This window comes from Quercus suber, unplaced genomic scaffold (genome assembly GCF_002906115.3).
Source record: "Quercus suber isolate HL8 unplaced genomic scaffold, Cork oak 2.0 scaffold_653, whole genome shotgun sequence".
Lineage (NCBI taxonomy): Eukaryota > Viridiplantae > Streptophyta > Magnoliopsida > Fagales > Fagaceae > Quercus > Quercus suber.
This window is the reverse complement of record NW_027070094.1, coordinates 199,136-217,668: the sequence shown is the minus strand read 5'-3', so window position 1 is coordinate 217,668 and position 18,533 is coordinate 199,136. Positions and strand designations below refer to the sequence as shown.

The 18,533-nt window shown below is 31.8% G+C and overlaps 1 protein-coding gene across 1 annotated transcript; it reads left to right on the top strand.

Annotated features, from left to right (window-relative positions):
• Positions 1 to 4,979: 4,979 nt before the first annotated feature.
• LOC111986291 (uncharacterized) lies at positions 4,980 to 10,464 on the top strand. The gene is made up of 5 exons (XM_065765793.1): positions 4,980 to 5,476; positions 5,665 to 5,798; positions 7,938 to 8,085; positions 9,354 to 9,460; positions 9,872 to 10,464. The coding sequence occupies exons 1-5, from the start codon at positions 5,152 to 5,154 to the stop codon at positions 9,911 to 9,913; spliced, it is 756 nt and encodes a 251-aa protein (XP_065621865.1). The 5' UTR covers positions 4,980 to 5,151; the 3' UTR covers positions 9,914 to 10,464.
• The last annotated feature ends 8,069 nt before the right edge of the window (positions 10,465 to 18,533 follow it).

The window sequence follows — 18,533 nt, the reverse complement described above, 5'->3', positions numbered from 1 at the left end:
CTAATCCTCAATTTTTAAGTGTAGTGTATTATAATCCAAATTCTTCATCTGATCCGTCTAATCCTTATTTTTACATGTAGTGAATTCAAAAAGAGATCAAATTTAGTTGGTTTTCATCTTTGAGAAGTAAATTTAGTTGGTTGGTGTCATACAACTACAACCTACAATTGTATCTATCTAAATATTATCAACAAAGCCTAAAATTATAAGTAACATTAAAATGGTTGTGGATGGTAATTTATAGGTAAACTTTTACATTTACATTACAGTCTAGATACTTATATTTTTGTAATTTATAGAATTTTTTTTGGTTGTATACGCAAGAAATTTATATGGTTAACACTTCTACTACTCTAAATGTTAGCAAGTATAGTTAAAAGATTTTTTGTTTTGTTGCTCATTTTTCAAGAATATTAACCATAATTAATATAATTTAAAATATTATGATCATAACTAGTCAAAATCAATAAGAGTACTTAGCTAACCAAAAATTTTAAGTATAATGCCATAATATTCTCAAAAGAAAAATATAACACCCAAAAAAGAAAAAGAAAAATCACAAGAGAAGCATCAATTAAAAACTCAAAATAACAAAATATTGGATTCAATCCCAATTCAAAAATACAAGTTCAAGAGCTTTTACCTAACATTTCAAACAAAATATTGGATTCAATCCCATTTCACTTGAAGTACATGTTTTCCTTTTTTTTATGGTGACAATGTTCTTAAAGAAGAACCTCTAAATGTCTCTAACATTGTATCATGTGATTGTACTTGCTCAATATCTTCAATGGCAAGATCAACCTAAGATTATAAATAATAAAATAAATTAAAAAATTTATATGACATATAAAGACTACAAATATTAACAAATAAAAAATAAACAAATTATACAACAAAAGAAATCAATGGTAAGTATTGACTTACTTGTTTAATGAGTTGGATCAAGTTTATGTGAGAACTAACAAATTGTTTAATAAAGGCATTTATACTTTTTGATCTTTCGGTTGTTGTCATTCCACCAAAAAAATGTCCAGAAGGTAACATGGTATCCAAAAGTGCTTGATTTGATATAAATCAATTACGTACTTGTTAGTAAGCATGTCATACTTTTCCATAACTTGAGTCCATTGACCCTCAAATTCTTCACATGAGTCTAACTTTATAACTTGTAGAACTCTATGCACCAATTATTGATTACGAAGAATAGATGAAACCAACCACTAAACTTAGCGGTAATATGCCATATACAAAAGGCATGTTTTGTGAGTAGTAATTCTTTTGATATTGCCTTTGTAATCTATAGATCTTGATCTGTCAAAATTGTCGTGAGTTGTTTCTCCATTAAATGTACGAAATTCTGCTAATAAAAAAAATTGTATTAGAACATGTAAACATTTCAAATGATATGTATTAATATTATTCCATTAATTAATTAAATAAAATGGAAAAATGGTTGTACAAAGTTATAAGATAAATAGAGTACCTTCATTAGCCATGAAAAGCACTGGTTGTTTCATTTCAAAAAAGTGCACAACCAAAGAGAATTGTATTTCCATGATTATTGACAGCAACAAAAATACCAAAAGGCATATCATAAGTATTTACCTTGTAAGTAGTATAAAAAACAATCACATCTCCATAGTTTTAGTACCAATCAAAACTATGAGGGTGCGACTAAAAAATATGCTCTAACATTTTCTCTTTATCAGCTATGAATGCATATTGAAATTTAGAATTCCTTTCTTTAGCAACTTTACAAAATTGTAAGAGATCCATAGCATCATTCACAGCATGCTTCTTTCTCATTTTCACATAAAGATTACGAATGTCCGTTGAAAAAATGGAAAATGTCCATGTTTCACATTTTTCTTAAGTTCCATAACACGTATTATTTCTCTAATTAGAAAGTCCAGCTTCTTTGTATAAGAGAAAGCAATTTCTATCATCTTCAATGATAACTCAATTGGCCAGAAGAAATCATACACTTGAAGGGAACAACAATTCATGATTGTGATCTACAACAAAAATACTAAAATAGTGACATGCCATTCTTTCGGAAAAATGTCTATTGACTTTCGTAACACAATAGTTAGACGAGCTTTGCATTCACATTTTAAAGACATTCTATTTCATTGCTCCTTAAATGGATCCACCATTTTTAGTGGTTGCCTACCTTCCCGATGACAAAAGAAATTACATCTTCCTATTTCTCCATTTTTTTTCTCCAAACAACCTTTCGAATTGTAAAACCATTTCGATTTGCATAATTTTATAGAAAATGAAAGCTTCTTCTTCACTAAGAAAACATTGACCAACAGAAGGCTCAAATTCATTTTCTATTGAATGTATATCCTCATATTCTTCAATAACCCCCGTCTCATCTATTGGACATTCATTCCAATCAACTATTTCCCCTCCACATGTGTTATTATTTTTTCATCATTCGGAAACTCATTTAACTCAACACAATTCCTTGAAACACTTCCATGAATCTCACTTGCAATTAAATAATCATCAATTTGTGCTATATTAAAATAAGAATTAAAAAAATCAATATCATATTATACGTTAAATGANTTGAAGTACATGTTTTCCTTTTTTTTTGCACAATTTGAGGAAGTACAAGTCTCTTTCTTCGAACACGTAGAAGTTATGACCAACATGCTTGCAAAACCCACAGGTCTTCTTTTGCTTTCTTAATTCTCTTTCGCCTTTCATTCGTTGTCCCTTTGATAGCGAAGAACAATTAATGAAACAATCTCCATCAATCACACATTAACATTAGCATCAACCACATTTTCCTTACCTACTAAATTTTCATCATCCAACACTAGCAATTCTTTTTCACTTAATGAGGCTTCACAACATCAACGTGATGGTAAATACAATGGTGGAATATGGTAACAATATTTGTGAAGGAATACACTAAGAATGTGAGACAAAGTATACAACAAAATTCAAAATGTTTGCAACTACAATTAGTCACTTCACCATCCCATAAGACCTTGTGTTTTTGACTAGTTTCATCTTTATAATATTGTAGAACAAATTCAATACGGTGTTTTTGATGAACTGAATATTGTGTTGCTCTCTCAAACTCCTTTTGAAATTTTTTGAAAGCATAAGGTGTCAAAACATTGTGTGCTTGGTCTTCTAATGGTGACAATGTTCTTAAAGAAGAACCTCTAAATGTCTCTAACATTGTATCATGTGATTGTACTTGCTCAATATCTTCAATGGCAAGATCAACCTAAGATTATAAATAATAAAATAAATTAAAAAAATTTATATGACATATAAAGACTACAAATATTAACAAATAAAAAAATAAAAAAATTATACAACAAAAGAAATCAATGGTAAGTATTGACTTACTTGTTTAATGAGTTGGATCAAGTTTATGTGAGAACTAACAAATTGTTTAATAAAGGCATTTATACTTTTTGATCTTTCGGTTGTTGTCATTCCACCAAAAAAATGTCCATGAAGGTAACATGGTATCCAAAAGTGCTTGATTTGATATAAATCAATTACGTACTTGTTAGTAAGCATGTCATACTTTTCCATAACTTGAGTCCATTGACCCTCAAATTCTTCACATGAGTCTAACTTTATAACTTGTAGAACTCTATGCACCAATTATTGATTACGAAGAATAGATGCAAACCAACCACTAAACTTAGCGGTAATATGCCATATACAAAAGGCATGTTTTGTGAGTAGTAATTCTTTTGATATTGCCTTTGTAATCTATAGATCTTGATCTGTCAAAATTGTCGTGAGTTGAATATGGATTACAAATAAAATAAAAAATAATAGTACCTTCTTGAGGTAGTTCATTTAAGTCAAAGTAATTCAATGGAACAAGTTGATGAGTCTCACTTGCAACTAAATTGTAATCCATTTGTGCTACATTGAAACAAGATTAAAACAATCAGTATTCAATGTCATATTTTAGGATAAATGGAAAAAAAAATGATACAAATAAAATAACATATAGTTCATTCTTGAAGTAATTCATTTAAGTTAAAACAATTCATTTTAACAACTTGATAAGTCTCACTTATAACTAAATTCTCATCCAACTTGATGAATCTTAACTTGGTGCTACATGAAAACAAGATTAAAACAATCCACATCATATTTTAGGATAAATGAAAAAAAAATTATACCCAAAAAAAAAAAAAAAGATTAACCTCATATTCAAATATATTTGAAAATAAATATGAATTTAATAAAATAAATTTATTGTACCTTGCAAAATAATTGCTTAATCCTTCATTGAACATCTGAACTTTTCTTCATCCTTTTTTTTTTTTTTTTTTGAAGTGGGTTTGATAATGGTAAAGTGAATGAAAGTGAGTTTGATATTGTTAAAGTGAAAGAAGATGAAGAGCAAAATATTGATAAAGTCAAATTAGATGGGAAATAAAAAGTGAAATAGAGGGAAATATGTTAAACGTGCGTTAAAAGGACATTTTTGTCCTATAATTACTGAATAAACCAAGATACACGTTTTACACAAACCAAAGCTGAAAAGTAATTTTTTGCCCATTTCCTATACAGGTGGGATCCAAGGGGCTAATTCATTAACAGGGGTTGGCCGACACCTGTTAACAAAATCGATTTACCATAGCATTTCTCAAATTATTAATCTTTCCGACATCATGCGGCTCTTTTGAGGAAATTCACATTAAGCATATTTTTTTAAGGGAAATGTTAACGAATGCTCTTTTAACAATCCATTTTAAAAAAAAAAAGTTTTATGGAAAAAAAACTATTAATGTTTTGACAACTTTTTTCATTTTCCATAAAAGTGATATCAAAACTTTCTTAAAATAAATTGTTAACCAATATCCTAAGTGCACTCGTTAGCATAATTTTTTTTTTTTTAATTCATTAAAAGTAAAAAAAAAAAAAAACTAAAGTCATAAGGGGCTGCTTAAAAGGGACTGGACTGGTAGGAACTAGGGAAGCCGAATACCCCTTATCCAAATGACCTCTCGACATCCCCAACAGGCAAAAGCCCACACGACATTTCCAACCACCAACGGTCACCACTCTCTCTCTCCCCCTCTCTTCTCGCATGAAATATACATACATAATCAAAATACTTCTTCGGAGAGAGAGAGAGTGGGGATTTAAAAAATGGGAATGCAACTACGGTCTAGCTATTCCCGTATTCATCAAAATGGTTCAATGATACCACCAGCAACATCATCTACATCTTTCCGTTCATTTGCTCCAGCAATTTCATTGCTATTCAAGAACCATTCAATTCAAACCAAAGATGTTGTTTTGGAGAGCTCTCTTGGTTGCAGCATAGGAGGACCAAGAAGAAGAAGAAGAAGAAGAGAATATGGGGTGGTGGCATCAAGCTCAAGCAACGTGGCTGCACCATTTTGGGATGGTTGGAAACCTCAGAAGGGCCCTGCAGCTCCTTCCCTTAGCGACATTGTCTGGCCTTCTGCAGGTTTGAGATATATATTACTTGTTTGAGAGATTTAGGAACTTAATTTTGGCTACACTTAGCAATATTGACTTGGATAAATAGATAATTCATTCACTGTAAAAGTTCAATGATAAAAGGTGAAAGACCGCCCATTAATTCTTGACTCACTGTATGATTAGCAATGTGTGTTTGTGACTTGTTTTTGATAGGGGCATTTGCAGCAATGGCAATATTGGGCAAGATGGATCAGATTTTGGCCCCAAGAGGAATCTCAATGACAATTGCACCTTTGGGGGCTGTTTCTGCTGTTCTCTTTGCTGCTCCCTCCTCACCTGCTGCTCGGGTACTTTTACTCTCTCTCTCTCTTAAGGGCCTGTATTGAAAGAGCCCAAACTGACCTTAATGAGCTGACTTTGATTAATGGCTTGGCCCATATGTTTATCACTGTTCTCTGTGGGCCTTGCCCTGATATGAAGCCCAGTAAGCGATACATAATATTTAGTATTTTAGTTTGGTAAAATAAATGGCTTTTTTTTTTTTTTTTTTACTGTAAAAGTTCAATGATAAAAGGTGAAAGACCGCCCATTAATTCTTGACTCACTGTATGATTAGCAATGTGTGTTTGTGACTTGTTTTTGATAGGGGCATTTGCAGCAATGGCAATATTGGGCAAGATGGATCAGATTTTGGCCCCAAGAGGAATCTCAATGACAATTGCACCTTTGGGGGCTGTTTCTGCTGTTCTCTTTGCTGCTCCCTCCTCACCTGCTGCTCGGGTACTTTTACTCTCTCTCTCTCTTAAGGGCCTGTATTGAAAGAGCCCAAACTGACCTTAATGAGCTGACTTTGATTAATGGCTTGGCCCATATGTTTATCACTGTTCTCTGTGGGCCTTGCCCTGATATGAAGCCCAGTAAGCGATACATAATATTTAGTATTTTAGTTTGGTAAAATAAATGGCTTTTTTTTTTTTTTTTTGATAGATAAAATTGATGGTTGATGACTCATGATGTTTAAAGTTTATCACTTTATTTGGATTTCTAACTGATGTGACTTGGGAGTGTTAATTTGGTGTTTGGACTTTCCGCTTCAACAATTAATAAGGATGGCGGATCAAGTTTAGTGTAATATACAACCCAATTATATGCATAGGATTGGCTGGAGCTCACAATTTTAGACTCATTTGGGTTTGGACTTTGGATTTTAGACTCTTTCTATCCAAAGTCCAAACTAAAATCCAGCCCTATTATAAACATTTAAATTGTTAAAATATCCTAATGTTAATTTTATTTGCAAAGAAGATAGGCCTTTCTGTAGCAAATTAAGTATTTCTCTCTCTCTCTTTTACTTATACGAATGTTCAATTGAAAGTCTTTCTAGAAAGAAAATTGGAAATGACGTTTTGGTTTCTAATAATTTTTTGGATGGTTTGAACTTAAAGCTATGAGATTTAAATTATGGGAAAGGTTGCTGCATACTAGTATGCTGCAAAATCTTTCCCTTAAATTATTTAACTATTATGTTTATTTTTATATTTTGGTGGTTTGAGTATAATGAATGATGACAACTGTTCAATAGTTATAGTATATTTGAATTATATTTAAATATTTTTTAATTTAGTGAAGGGCTGAAGGCTGCCCACCAATCAAAGGGTAGGGTACAACCTTTTTTTTTTTTTTTTTAAATGTAACAGTGCTTAATAATATCTGAGTTTAATTAAGGTTAAACCTGCTAAACCTTAACTTAACCAACCTAACCCCTTTTTAGATAATCTCAACCCAAATTATCCCACCAACCCAAAAAAAAAACCAATCCATTACCTTCAAGTTGGATTGGGTAGGTGAGATTGGTGGGTTGGATGCACACTCCTAATTTCCACACTAGCACACGTTAAGGTATGTGGGCAATGGGCCCTTGCTTGCTAATAGATTGTGTCCAAATTTTTTTCATGTGTGAATAAAACAAATGCGGTTTATGAATCCTTCATAATTGCCTTTCTATGCGTATGTGTGTACACATGAGTGCACATGCGCGCGCTGCATGCACACACTTGCCTATTTCTGTTTTTTGTTGGGGCTGGGATCTGTGGAGTTGGGAAGGCTAAACATGATCATGGATCAGTCATAAGGTTAGCCAGGAAGAATCGATGAGAGGTGCTTAGAATCATCAAATTTTTACCCAAAGTGCATAGCACTATTTTGACCAATTTGCAAATGAGATCTTACTTAGTGAAACATTTAGAATCAAAACAAACTTTCTAACAATTGACATAATCTAAGCTTACAACTGTTCAATTTTGCATTTAACAATGACAAGTCAATAATGAACATGCATCACTTCAATCCAAACCCTGCCATTTACTGCACATTTTGTCAACAATATTGGTGTCATTGGCTGTGTTATCCCTTTAACACTGCAATTCACCACCTTAATAAGATGATAAGAACGAAAATCAAACGGTCTTGCTGCTGTGATTTTGCAGAAGTACAATATGTTCATGGCTCAAATTGGTTGTGCAGCAATTGGTGTTCTTGCTTTCTCTATATTTGGGGCAGGATGGCTTGCTAGGAGCACTGCCCTGGCTGCTTCAATTGCCTTCATGATTTACACAGGTGCAACTCATCCTCCAGGTAATGCCCAAAAGCCATAACAGCTTACACTTGTTCTTTCATTGTTGCTTGCTAGCTCCCTAAGAAATCCACAATTTGGTGCTAAGATGCAAGCTGTACAATTGGTTTATGAATCCTTCATAATTGCCTTTCTATGCGTATGTGTGTACACATGAGTGCACATGCGCGCGCTGCATGCACACACTTGCCTATTTTTGTTTTTTGTAGGGGCTGGGATCTGTGGAGTTGGGAAGGCTAAATATGATCATGGATCAGTCATAAGGTTAGCCAGGAAGAATCGAGGAGAGGTGCTTAGAATCATCAAATTTTTACCCAAAGTGCATAACACTATTTTGACCAATTTGCAAATGAGATCTTACTTAGTGAAACATTTAGAATCAAAACAAACTTTCTGACAATTGACATAATCTAAGCTTACAACTGTTCAATTTTGCATTTAACAATGACAAGTCAATAATGAACATGCATCACTTCATGTGTTAATAAAACAAATGTGGTTTATGAATCCTTCATAATTGCCTTTCTATGCGTATGTGTGTACACATGAGTGCACATGCGCGCGCTGCATGCACACACTTGCCTATTTTTGTTTTTTGTAGGGGCTGGGATCTGTGGAGTTGGGAAGGCTAAATATGATCATGGATCAGTCATAAGGTTAGCCAGGAAGAATCGAGGAGAGGTGCTTAGAATCATCAAATTTTTACCCAAAGTGCATAACACTATTTTGACCAATTTGCAAATGAGATCTTACTTAGTGAAACATTTAGAATCAAAACAAACTTTCTGACAATTGACATAATCTAAGCTTACAACTGTTCAATTTTGCATTTAACAATGACAAGTCAATAATGAACATGCATCACTTCAATCCAAACCCTGCAATTTACTGCACATTTTGTCAACAATATTGGTGTCATTGGCTGTGTTATCCCTTTAACACTGCAATTCACCACCTTAATAAGATGATAAGAACAAAAATCAAACGGTCTTGTTGCTGTGATTTTGCAGAAGTACAATATGTTCATGGCTCAAATTGGTTGTGCAGCAATTGGTGTTCTTGCTTTCTCTATATTTGGGGCAGGATGGCTTGCTAGGAGCACTGCCCTGGCTGCTTCAATTGCCTTCATGATTTACACAGGTGCAACTCATCCTCCAGGTAATGCCCAAAAGCCATGACAGCTTACACTTGTTCTTTCATTGTTGCTTGCTAGCTCCCTAAGAAATCCACAATTTGGTGCTAAGATGCAAGCTGTACAATCAAAATGCAGCTGCAAGTTTGCCTCTTCTGTTCATTGATGGAGCTAAGTTGCACCACTTAAACTTTTGGTATGCCATGTTTCCTGGCGCTACTGGATGCATTCTCCTTTGTTTGATTGTAAGTTCTTTTATTTTCCCCTGGCATCTACATTTAATCGCCAAAGGTCTTAACATTAAGAAACAAAAGCTCATGGAAGAATGACCTAATTAATAGAGGCAAATAAACTTCTCTCAACTGGTATAATGATGTAATCATCCAATAGATAATAAATCTGAAGATAAATCATTATTGAAATTTAAGTACTGGAAATGCTAGCTTTCCATGTTCAAAATACAGCAAAGTCCTAGCATTTCTGCATTTAGTTTAACATGAAAAAGAAATTATTCGGGTGATCACTGGATGTCATTATTCCTTCAAAATGCTAAAGAATGACCTTATATTAGGAAAATTTCTGTGGCTTCTGTTTCTATGTATGTGTTATTAACAAGAGTGATCACTGATCTGTCTCCTTTCCTGTTCAACTGCTAGCAAGAGATGGTGTTATACTTCAAGGACAACTTCAAATTTTGATGTATAAACAATTCTGTCACGTGAATGTCGTTTAAGTTTATGCGGCCCTTTCAAAGTTCTATACATAATGCCTGACGAAAGGTGGTGAAAGGCCTAGTCAGCCTCATCACGTGCTCCAAGTGTATTGTCCAAATTATTCTTCTAGAGAATGGCTCATAGGGTGGAAAATTGAAGCTTGTGCATAGTATGACTATATAGAGTTGGCAACCTTTGTCATTAGAAGGTTGGGATTGACATTATTGGAGATTCAAGTCCTCAACTGGTTGATTTTGTTGAGGAATATCAGTATTGTGTCCAAATTTTTTTGTTAGATCCTATCGGGGTTACACGTTGTTAACACCTTTATGGGTTATTATAAGGAGGACTTGTGAACTTGAAATTGCTTATTCACGCTTCTTTGCCTTTCTTTGTTTGGTATTTGTTACAGATAGTGATTTCATGTTCTGAATTCTAAGTAACACTGATCTCTACTATAGGGTATCTTGGAGACTTGTAGTATAAGTTCATTGTAAAACCTTATTTTTTATAAGAGTAGAATTCTCATTCACTCATTCCTGTGGACATGGATAGAGCCACAAACCTCATAAATTTCTATGTCAATTCTTTTCTATTTCTTTTTCTTTCTTTTTTTCCTAACAATTTTTCACTGACATTGCTTAGATTTGAAATCGTCCGTTATTATTGTACTTGTGTGCTCTAGCAGATGCATATATTACCACAAGTTTGATTGTTTAAATAGTGAAAATAGAATGTCTATGCAAAATTCAAAAATATAACCCCACGTGAACTTTTTTGCTCAAAAGTTAAGTTGACTTTTGTGGAAGACTGAGGTTTAAAATTATATATCTTAGAACATCACATTTTTTTTTTTTTTTTTTGAGAGGATCTTAGAACATCACATTAGTAATGGACAAGTGTGTTAGGCAAATTTCAACTTAGGAAGCTAATCTTTTTTTAGCTATTCACTCTCAATTCTATGCAAATACTATCAAATGCTATCTATTTTAGCTACATCTAACTAATCTATTATCTATCTCAATTCTATTCAAATACTATCAAATCTTCAAGCTTTAGTATTTTCTTGAATCAATGGAGGCTTCTTTTCTCTATGGCCTTGCGTCAATGCACAGTTATTGCATTCTGCTTATCACGCTTTACTAATCACAATTAAAACCAATACATCATCTTAATCCTAGCCAAAAACAAATTTAATCAAACGGTCCAAACTCCAAAACCCACATTTTACATACAGATCCTCCCCATCTTTCTTTCATATATATATATATACACGCGCGCGCACCCCAACCTACAGAGTCTTTCATTCAGTCCATCAAAATCCTCTCTTAAAGCTTGAGGAGCGAAAGAAAGTTAATTCAAGAAAATACCAAACCTTGAAGATTCTTCCTCGACTACCACGCCCACAACATCGTCGGAGGCTTCTCAACTCAACGGTATCTCCAATGGCTTCTTAGCTTGGTGGTGTGTAAGGAAGAAGCTTGGTTTGGTTATACTGTGTTTTAATTTAAAGAGAACCTCGTTTGAAAGAGGAAGTAGTTAACAACGGTTAATGACTAAAGAGCATGTGATTGGTTGTGGTAGGTCCTAATCCTTTATTTGTAAAAATTTGTTGTGATACAATATATTATTGGATGATGTAAATATAAACTTTTACCTAGGTCTTTTATTGAATTAAATCTCAAGCTACAATGCGAGCTAAGAGTACATATGCACTATAGCTCGCACTTAATATGGATAGTTATAAGCTAGCCTAGTGTCATGGTTTTAAGATCTAAAAGCGACATGGCAAAAATTGAAAAGTAAATTACAAATTATACTCTTTAACTTTGACTTGCTTTCTTTGTCCCAATAGTTTCAAAAAAAAAAAAATCCCTTTTTAATCCTCAAATTCACATTTATTCTCAATGTAGTCCATTCTATCCATCTCTACCTTAACTATGTTGTTAAAACCTATCTATTTCTTGTAATAAAATCACTTTGTCTCGAGGATTACACTAAAAACAATGTAAGTTAAAAGGATTGAAATGAAAATTTTGAAATTTTATTGACAAACATAAAAAAATATTAAAATTAGAGAATAACATTTGACACACTTGTTAAATAAACGAGTATAAACAATTTTTTTCTCAAATCAAGTTTGAATTGTTAGTAAACAAATCAATTTCTTGAAGGCCCTACGGGTCCGGTTAATGTGCCCCCTTAGGGCACACATTAATTATCTATTTTAGAAAAAAATTTATAAAAAATTGAAAAAGTTGTCAAATCAATGAATTATTTTTTTTCATTTTTCTTTAAAATGTTTCCTAAAATAGATAGCTAATATATGCCTTAAAGGCACACGTTAGTAGATCCCAAATTAATATACCTAAAAAATAAAAATTAGTGGTGGATTAATATTTGAAAGAAACAAGGAATTTCGTGAGAAGTACAAATCTTTTTTTGGAACAAGAAATGCAAATCAAAGATTCCTATATGAGGAAACTCTGTGTTTATTGCGGTCCACACACACACTTATACTAGTCATATGCTAATTGATTAGAAAGAAAGCCCGTATTTCTTCTCATTTATTTTATCGTTGAAAATCAAGGAACTCAACACAAGTTTTCATTTTGATTACCTTGAGTATTTCTTTTTGTGAAAGATTCTCTTATATATATGTCACTTTCTTTATATCAAAAACAGCTTGAAAGAGACGTTATAATTATATTATAAAGATAAGAACACTGTAATTTGAATTAAGCATATGAATCCATCCAAACAAAAACTTGTGTTGAGTATTTCCAGCTAGGCATGGGGTGCAATTTCTAGTCAATGACGAAAGCTTTATAAAAAGTCTTGGGCTAGCTTATACAACTTTAGTAGGATTGCACTATCATAGTTAACTCATAAAGGTTGGTTTTGAGAATTTTGTTGGATTTTGAAATTTAGACCCACCGAGTATAATTATGTGTATAACAGGCCTTTTTTTCAGTGAAAAATGATATCGTACGGCTCTAAACAGTATAAATATTGCTAAATCATAAACACCACACATACTGCTCAATCTTTTTTTCTTTTTTTTTGAGAAAGCATACTTCTCAATCTTGATTTAATACCCCAAACAAAGAAAATTTGTTTTGACAAACAACGGAGACGGTATTCATATCTTTTCGAATATCTAACTATTTTTTTGGATTTCATGAATATCATAAGACCTTATGAACCATTAAACCAAATTATATTCTTAGTTAAGATCATTTAATTAAGAGTTCAAAATCCCTCTCACTAAGAGCAAAATGTTTTATAATTGAAATATTGTGTAAGGTTCTCTCCTTAGGAGAGATTCTCTCCCTATTCTTAAGTCAAAAAATTGATAGGGTTTATACGTGAAAGACTATAGAGTGTGTTTGGATACCATTTATTTTTCTGAAATTGAAAAATTATTACTGAAAGTACTGTAGATAAAGGTAAAAGTTAATTGAAATAGTATAGTAGAACCCATGAATAGTGTCAAATAGTGCAATAGGGCTCATAAATAGTAGCAAAAATAAGTTGAATAGTGAACTAATTTTAATTTTTAATTCTAACTCAAAAGCACACTATGTCTAAAAATGATTTTAACACCTTTCCACTAAAAATAAATACCTAAAATGTCAAGATGAAAGAGTGGGAGGAACATAAGTGGATTCAACAATATGTGGGTGCTCATTTAGGTGGGTTCAACTATAATTTAACTTTAATCCTATCATGGTCCCAATGGCATCAACAGTGAATATCCAAAGAATTAACTTCTTACTCTCAAGGATTTGAAATCATAATTTAAATTTTAACCAAACCACATGGAAGTAGATTTGTCATTGTACCACTCACCATCATGGAATATTGTGTAAGGTTCTCTCCTTAGGAGAGATTCTCTCCCTATTCTTAAGTCAAAAAGTCAATAGGGTTTATACGTGAAAGACTATGTCTAAAAATGATTATAACACCTTTCCACTGAAAATAAATACCTAAAATGTCAAGGTGAAAGATAAAGTGGGAGGAACATAAGTGGATTCAACAATATGTGGGTGCTCATTTAGGTGGGTGCAACTATAACTTAACTTTAATCCTATCATGGTCCCAGTGGCATCAACAGTGAATATCCTAAGAATTAACTTCTTACTCTCAAGAATTTGAAATCATAATTTAAATTTTAACCAAACCACATGGAAGTAAGTATTTGTCATTGTACCACTCACCATCATGGAATATTGTGTAAGGTTCTCTCCTTAGGAGAGATTCTCTCCCTATTCTTAAGTCAAAAAGTCAACAGGGTTTATACGTGAAAGACTATGTCTAAAAATGATTATAACTCCTTTCCACTGAAAATAAATACCTAAAATGTCAAGATGAAAGATAGAGTGGGAGGAACATAAGTGGATTCAACAATATGTGGGTGCTCATTTAGGTGGGTGCAACTATAACTTAACTTTAATCCTATCGTGGTCCCGATGGCATCAACAGTGAATATCCTAATAGTCTGTTTGGATACCGCTTATTGTTAAAAATTGAATCTGAAAATACTATAACAAAATAATTTTTAAATGTATGAGTAGTGCTGTAGGACCTAAATTTATATTGAAATCTGTGTTTGGATGACTTTTGTGAGTCCATGAACAGTGTCGTGGGACCCACATTTTTTGAACAAAATGCACAAATGCAGATGTTCGGTGCAATCCAAACACTCACTAATCTAGATCTAATGAAACTTCACTCCGACATGGGTTATATTTTAATCATGAAAGACAATAATCTTTCTAAACATAAATCTTTTCTACAATTTTTTTAAATAATTCAATAGTTGCAACAATTGTGAGAGATTCGCACTATGATTCAACTAATTAAGGAGAGGATGTTATCCACTGAGTTGCAAAATACTCTTGGCTTACTTTTTTTCTTAAACTTTAAAATTATGTTCTGTCTAATGACTATGCTTTTGAATTTGATATTTTCTTTGACTTCCTTTCAATACATGTAAGAAAATAAATAAACAAAAATACTCAAAAGAAAATTGACTGGCAAAGATGGATGGCTTTTGAGATAAATGCTTCAATGGTGATTGAATGAAGCTTCGATTAGTCGACCTTATCGCAAAGTGATGTGAGGAGTATATATCAGTGCGGTAGAGTGTGTATGTGAGAACTATGAAGAGAACTGAGCATATTAATCTAAAAATGTGAGAAGAAAATAAAGCAATGAAAATAAATAAAAGAAACAAATTGAGATGATTAACTACTTTGAGAATATGAAAAAAAAAAAATCCGCAAAATGAAAATTCCATATATTAAAAATTGGGTTGATACACATGACCCATGGGTCAAGTGACATGTTAATTCAATTCGAACTTACACATATACAAATTCAGGTCAAGCCATCTTTCACATTTTCAAAAAATCCCTATACATACTTATATGATATCACAACCCAAAACTATGACTATTGGTAAAAAGTTTTTAGATGGAAAAATATAAGAAATTTATTATTTATTAATCAACAAATAATATGAATCTGGTAATATTGGGTCAAATTGGCATTCCATTAGGGCATGACAATGTGACCTTTTGATAGGGAAGTGTGAGTTATCAAAAAAAAAAAAAAAAAAAAGATAGAGAAGCGTGAGTAGACCCACCGAATCCTACACGTGTATTTCAGGACTTTTTGATAGGGAAGTGTGAGTTATCAAAAAAAAAAAAAAAAAAAAGATAGAGAAGCGTGAGTAGACCCACCGAATCCTACACGTGTATTTCAGGACTTTGCTAGTCATGCGTATCTTAAAAAAAAAAAAGAACCCTACACGTGTGACATCACACTGACCTTATAAAAAGGACAAATGCATTGTGTCTCCGTCAGCCACGCTTCCTTCCTTCCCTTCACCAGGGGGCCCACTTCCATACAATACATGATACATCCCTCCATTCTATGCTTATCTGTTTCTCTCTAGAAATACTATACTACAAACTTTTTATATTCTTTTTAAGAACAAAAAGCCATTTAATAAAATTTTAAAACTAAATTTCAAATTGCATCTTCTAATTTTACCAATTTTCAATTGTGCCTTTTAACTTCAATTTCGTTATGTTGAGTTTTCTTATTTTTCAAGTTTATTTATTTCAAGTTTTTCGTTAGTTTCCAAAAAAATAAAGCTCAGTTTAGGAACCTTACAAACGCGGCACTAACGTTTTATTACGCTACCCGTTTGGATACAACTTATTTTTACTGAAACTGAAAATACTGTACGTAAATAGTGCATAAACAGTATGTGAATTTTGTCCCCTACACAGTAAATTCACATGATTTTACTGTTCACACGCTAAAAAAAAAAAATGAATACATAAACGCATTGACATGGACGTGGATCCAAACTCACAATAAATTCATGTTTTAGAGGGTCTCCAAGAAACCACAGGGTTTGCTTGGTGGGCCGATAATGCCCCAAATTATCAATTTGTTTTGTAAATTACTAGGAGTTTACGTAGCTTATGCCGAATTAATCGTATTCTATGCCAGTTATGGTTATGGGTGAGAAGGTATTCAAATCTTCAACACTTTTTGCTTGAGATTTTTTGTGAGACTATCAAGATGCTTCAATGAATAAACTTATAATTTAAACGACTTAATTAAACAAAAGGTAAATTATAAAATCGCACTTGAGTGTTTGAATTTTACACCCTAAACTTTTAAATTTTTAATTTTAACCCTTGAAGTTTGAGGTGTTTAGATTTTACACCTTGACATTTCAAAATTTGAATTTTACCTTTTAAAGTTAGAGAGTGTTAGGAATTTACACTCTCAAATTCTGAAATTTTAGAATATAAAATCAAAATACTCTCAAATTTTAGAAAGTAAAATTCAATCACCCCTAAAATATAGAGGTAAAAATCTAAATTTTGAAATATCATGGTATAAAATCTAGACACCCCTAAACGTCAGGAGGTAAAATTCAAATTTTAAAATTTTAGGGTATAAAATCTAATCATCTCAAAATTTTAAAGATGTAATTTGTAATTTACCCTTAAACAAAAGTAAAATTAAAAATTTGAAATAAATTTTTATTAAAGTTATAGGTTTGAAATAAATTTTCATTAGAGTGCAACTTGTAATTTAACCAAATTTTAATTAAAGTATTAGCATTTGGTTCGGTGCACAAAAAATTATAATTTTGGGCTTTGATCATCAACCAATGAGATGATAGATCTAGTGCCACGTTGCAGTAAATGTCCACGTCGGTGGGGCCCGCTACAAAGTTTTTTTATTTTTAAAAAAATATTCCATCCGGGTTGCTTGGTGGACGCTGTATATATATATATATATATATTTTGCAATTTTGTCATGTTATAAAATTATTTAAAACTTATCAATCATGTTTTAAGGAGATTTTTATTTTTTAGTTTTAAAATTTTATTTTATTTTATTTTTTTATTTTTAACTTTTGAACTACACCCATCTCCTACACTCTCCAAAAAATTGGACATTGCAATTGTTATGTAATAAAACAAATTATAAAATTTATACATTTTTGTTTAAAAATTATTCATATTAGTGAGTGTATAATTATATAAATTTACAAGTTTAATACAATAATCATAAAAATTTACATGAATATTATTCATTTTGCATTTAGTTTTTTATTCTTTTTTTTTACATTATTCATAAAGATAGAGAGTTGATGGTAGTTATTGTGTGAAGAAAAAGAAACTAATTAAAAAAATAAGAAAAAATAATTTTAATGAAATGTAGTGTAAAATAAATAATTAATATGATGTATTTTGAAAAGTGAATATGTCAAATAAAAAAAGAAAGTTTTTATGATAAAATAAACATGAATTACTGATATAAATGCTTTTAGATTTCTAAAAAAAAAAAAAATCATATCCTCTTATATTAGTACTTTCCTAGCATAATATTTTATTCTTCCTTTAAAATTTGTAGACACTCCAAATATTTGGACATTTCCTCTTTAGATTTCTATAAATGCAACAACAAAATTCATGTCATATTCAGTATTACTTTCTCAACATAATAATTCATTTTTCATTTTTTTTTTAAATCTTACTAATTGTACAAATCTCCAGAAGAGATGAGTGTCAGAAATTAGAATAAAGTAACTAAGTTGATGGTCTCGCATGCTATGTCTTATTGTATTGTTAATGTTTGGTTAGACGACCTTTCCTCAATTTTTGAGTTTGGTTTGTATCCAATTCATTAGAATACTAGACAAAAGCCTTGCTCTCAATATTATACCCTTCCTTTCTCTTTTCCCATGCTCCACTTCACCTAAATTTTAAGATCCTCCAATGCCTCTCTCTCTCTCTCTCTCTCATTGTCCCTTGTATGTTCTTGGCCAGTAAGCATTACACAGAGAGGTTTTTTGTTTTTTGTTTTGGTCGGCGAAGTTCAAAGGAGGGATAATAAATTGGTACATTTTATTAAAAAATTTAAAAAAAAAATGCTCTCTAGTTAATGGTACGTACATTGAGAGGTACCTTTATAATAATTCTATTTATGAAAATCTTATTCAAGCATGACGAGTTATATACCAAACGTGAAAATGATGTTTTGGCAATGATGAATAGTGCACTTTTTA

Bases quoted from the DNA above. Each gene is read 5' to 3' on its own strand.
- LOC111986291 (XM_065765793.1), top strand. From the start codon at position 5,152: ATGGGAATGCAACTACGGTCTAGCTATTCCCGTATTCATCAAAATGGT. The intron at 5,477-5,664 runs GTTTGAGATATA...TGTTTTTGATAG, and splicing joins CATTGTCTGGCCTTCTGCAG to GGGCATTTGCAGCAATGGCA. The intron at 9,461-9,871 runs GTAAGTTCTTTT...TTCAACTGCTAG, and splicing joins GCATTCTCCTTTGTTTGATT to CAAGAGATGGTGTTATACTT.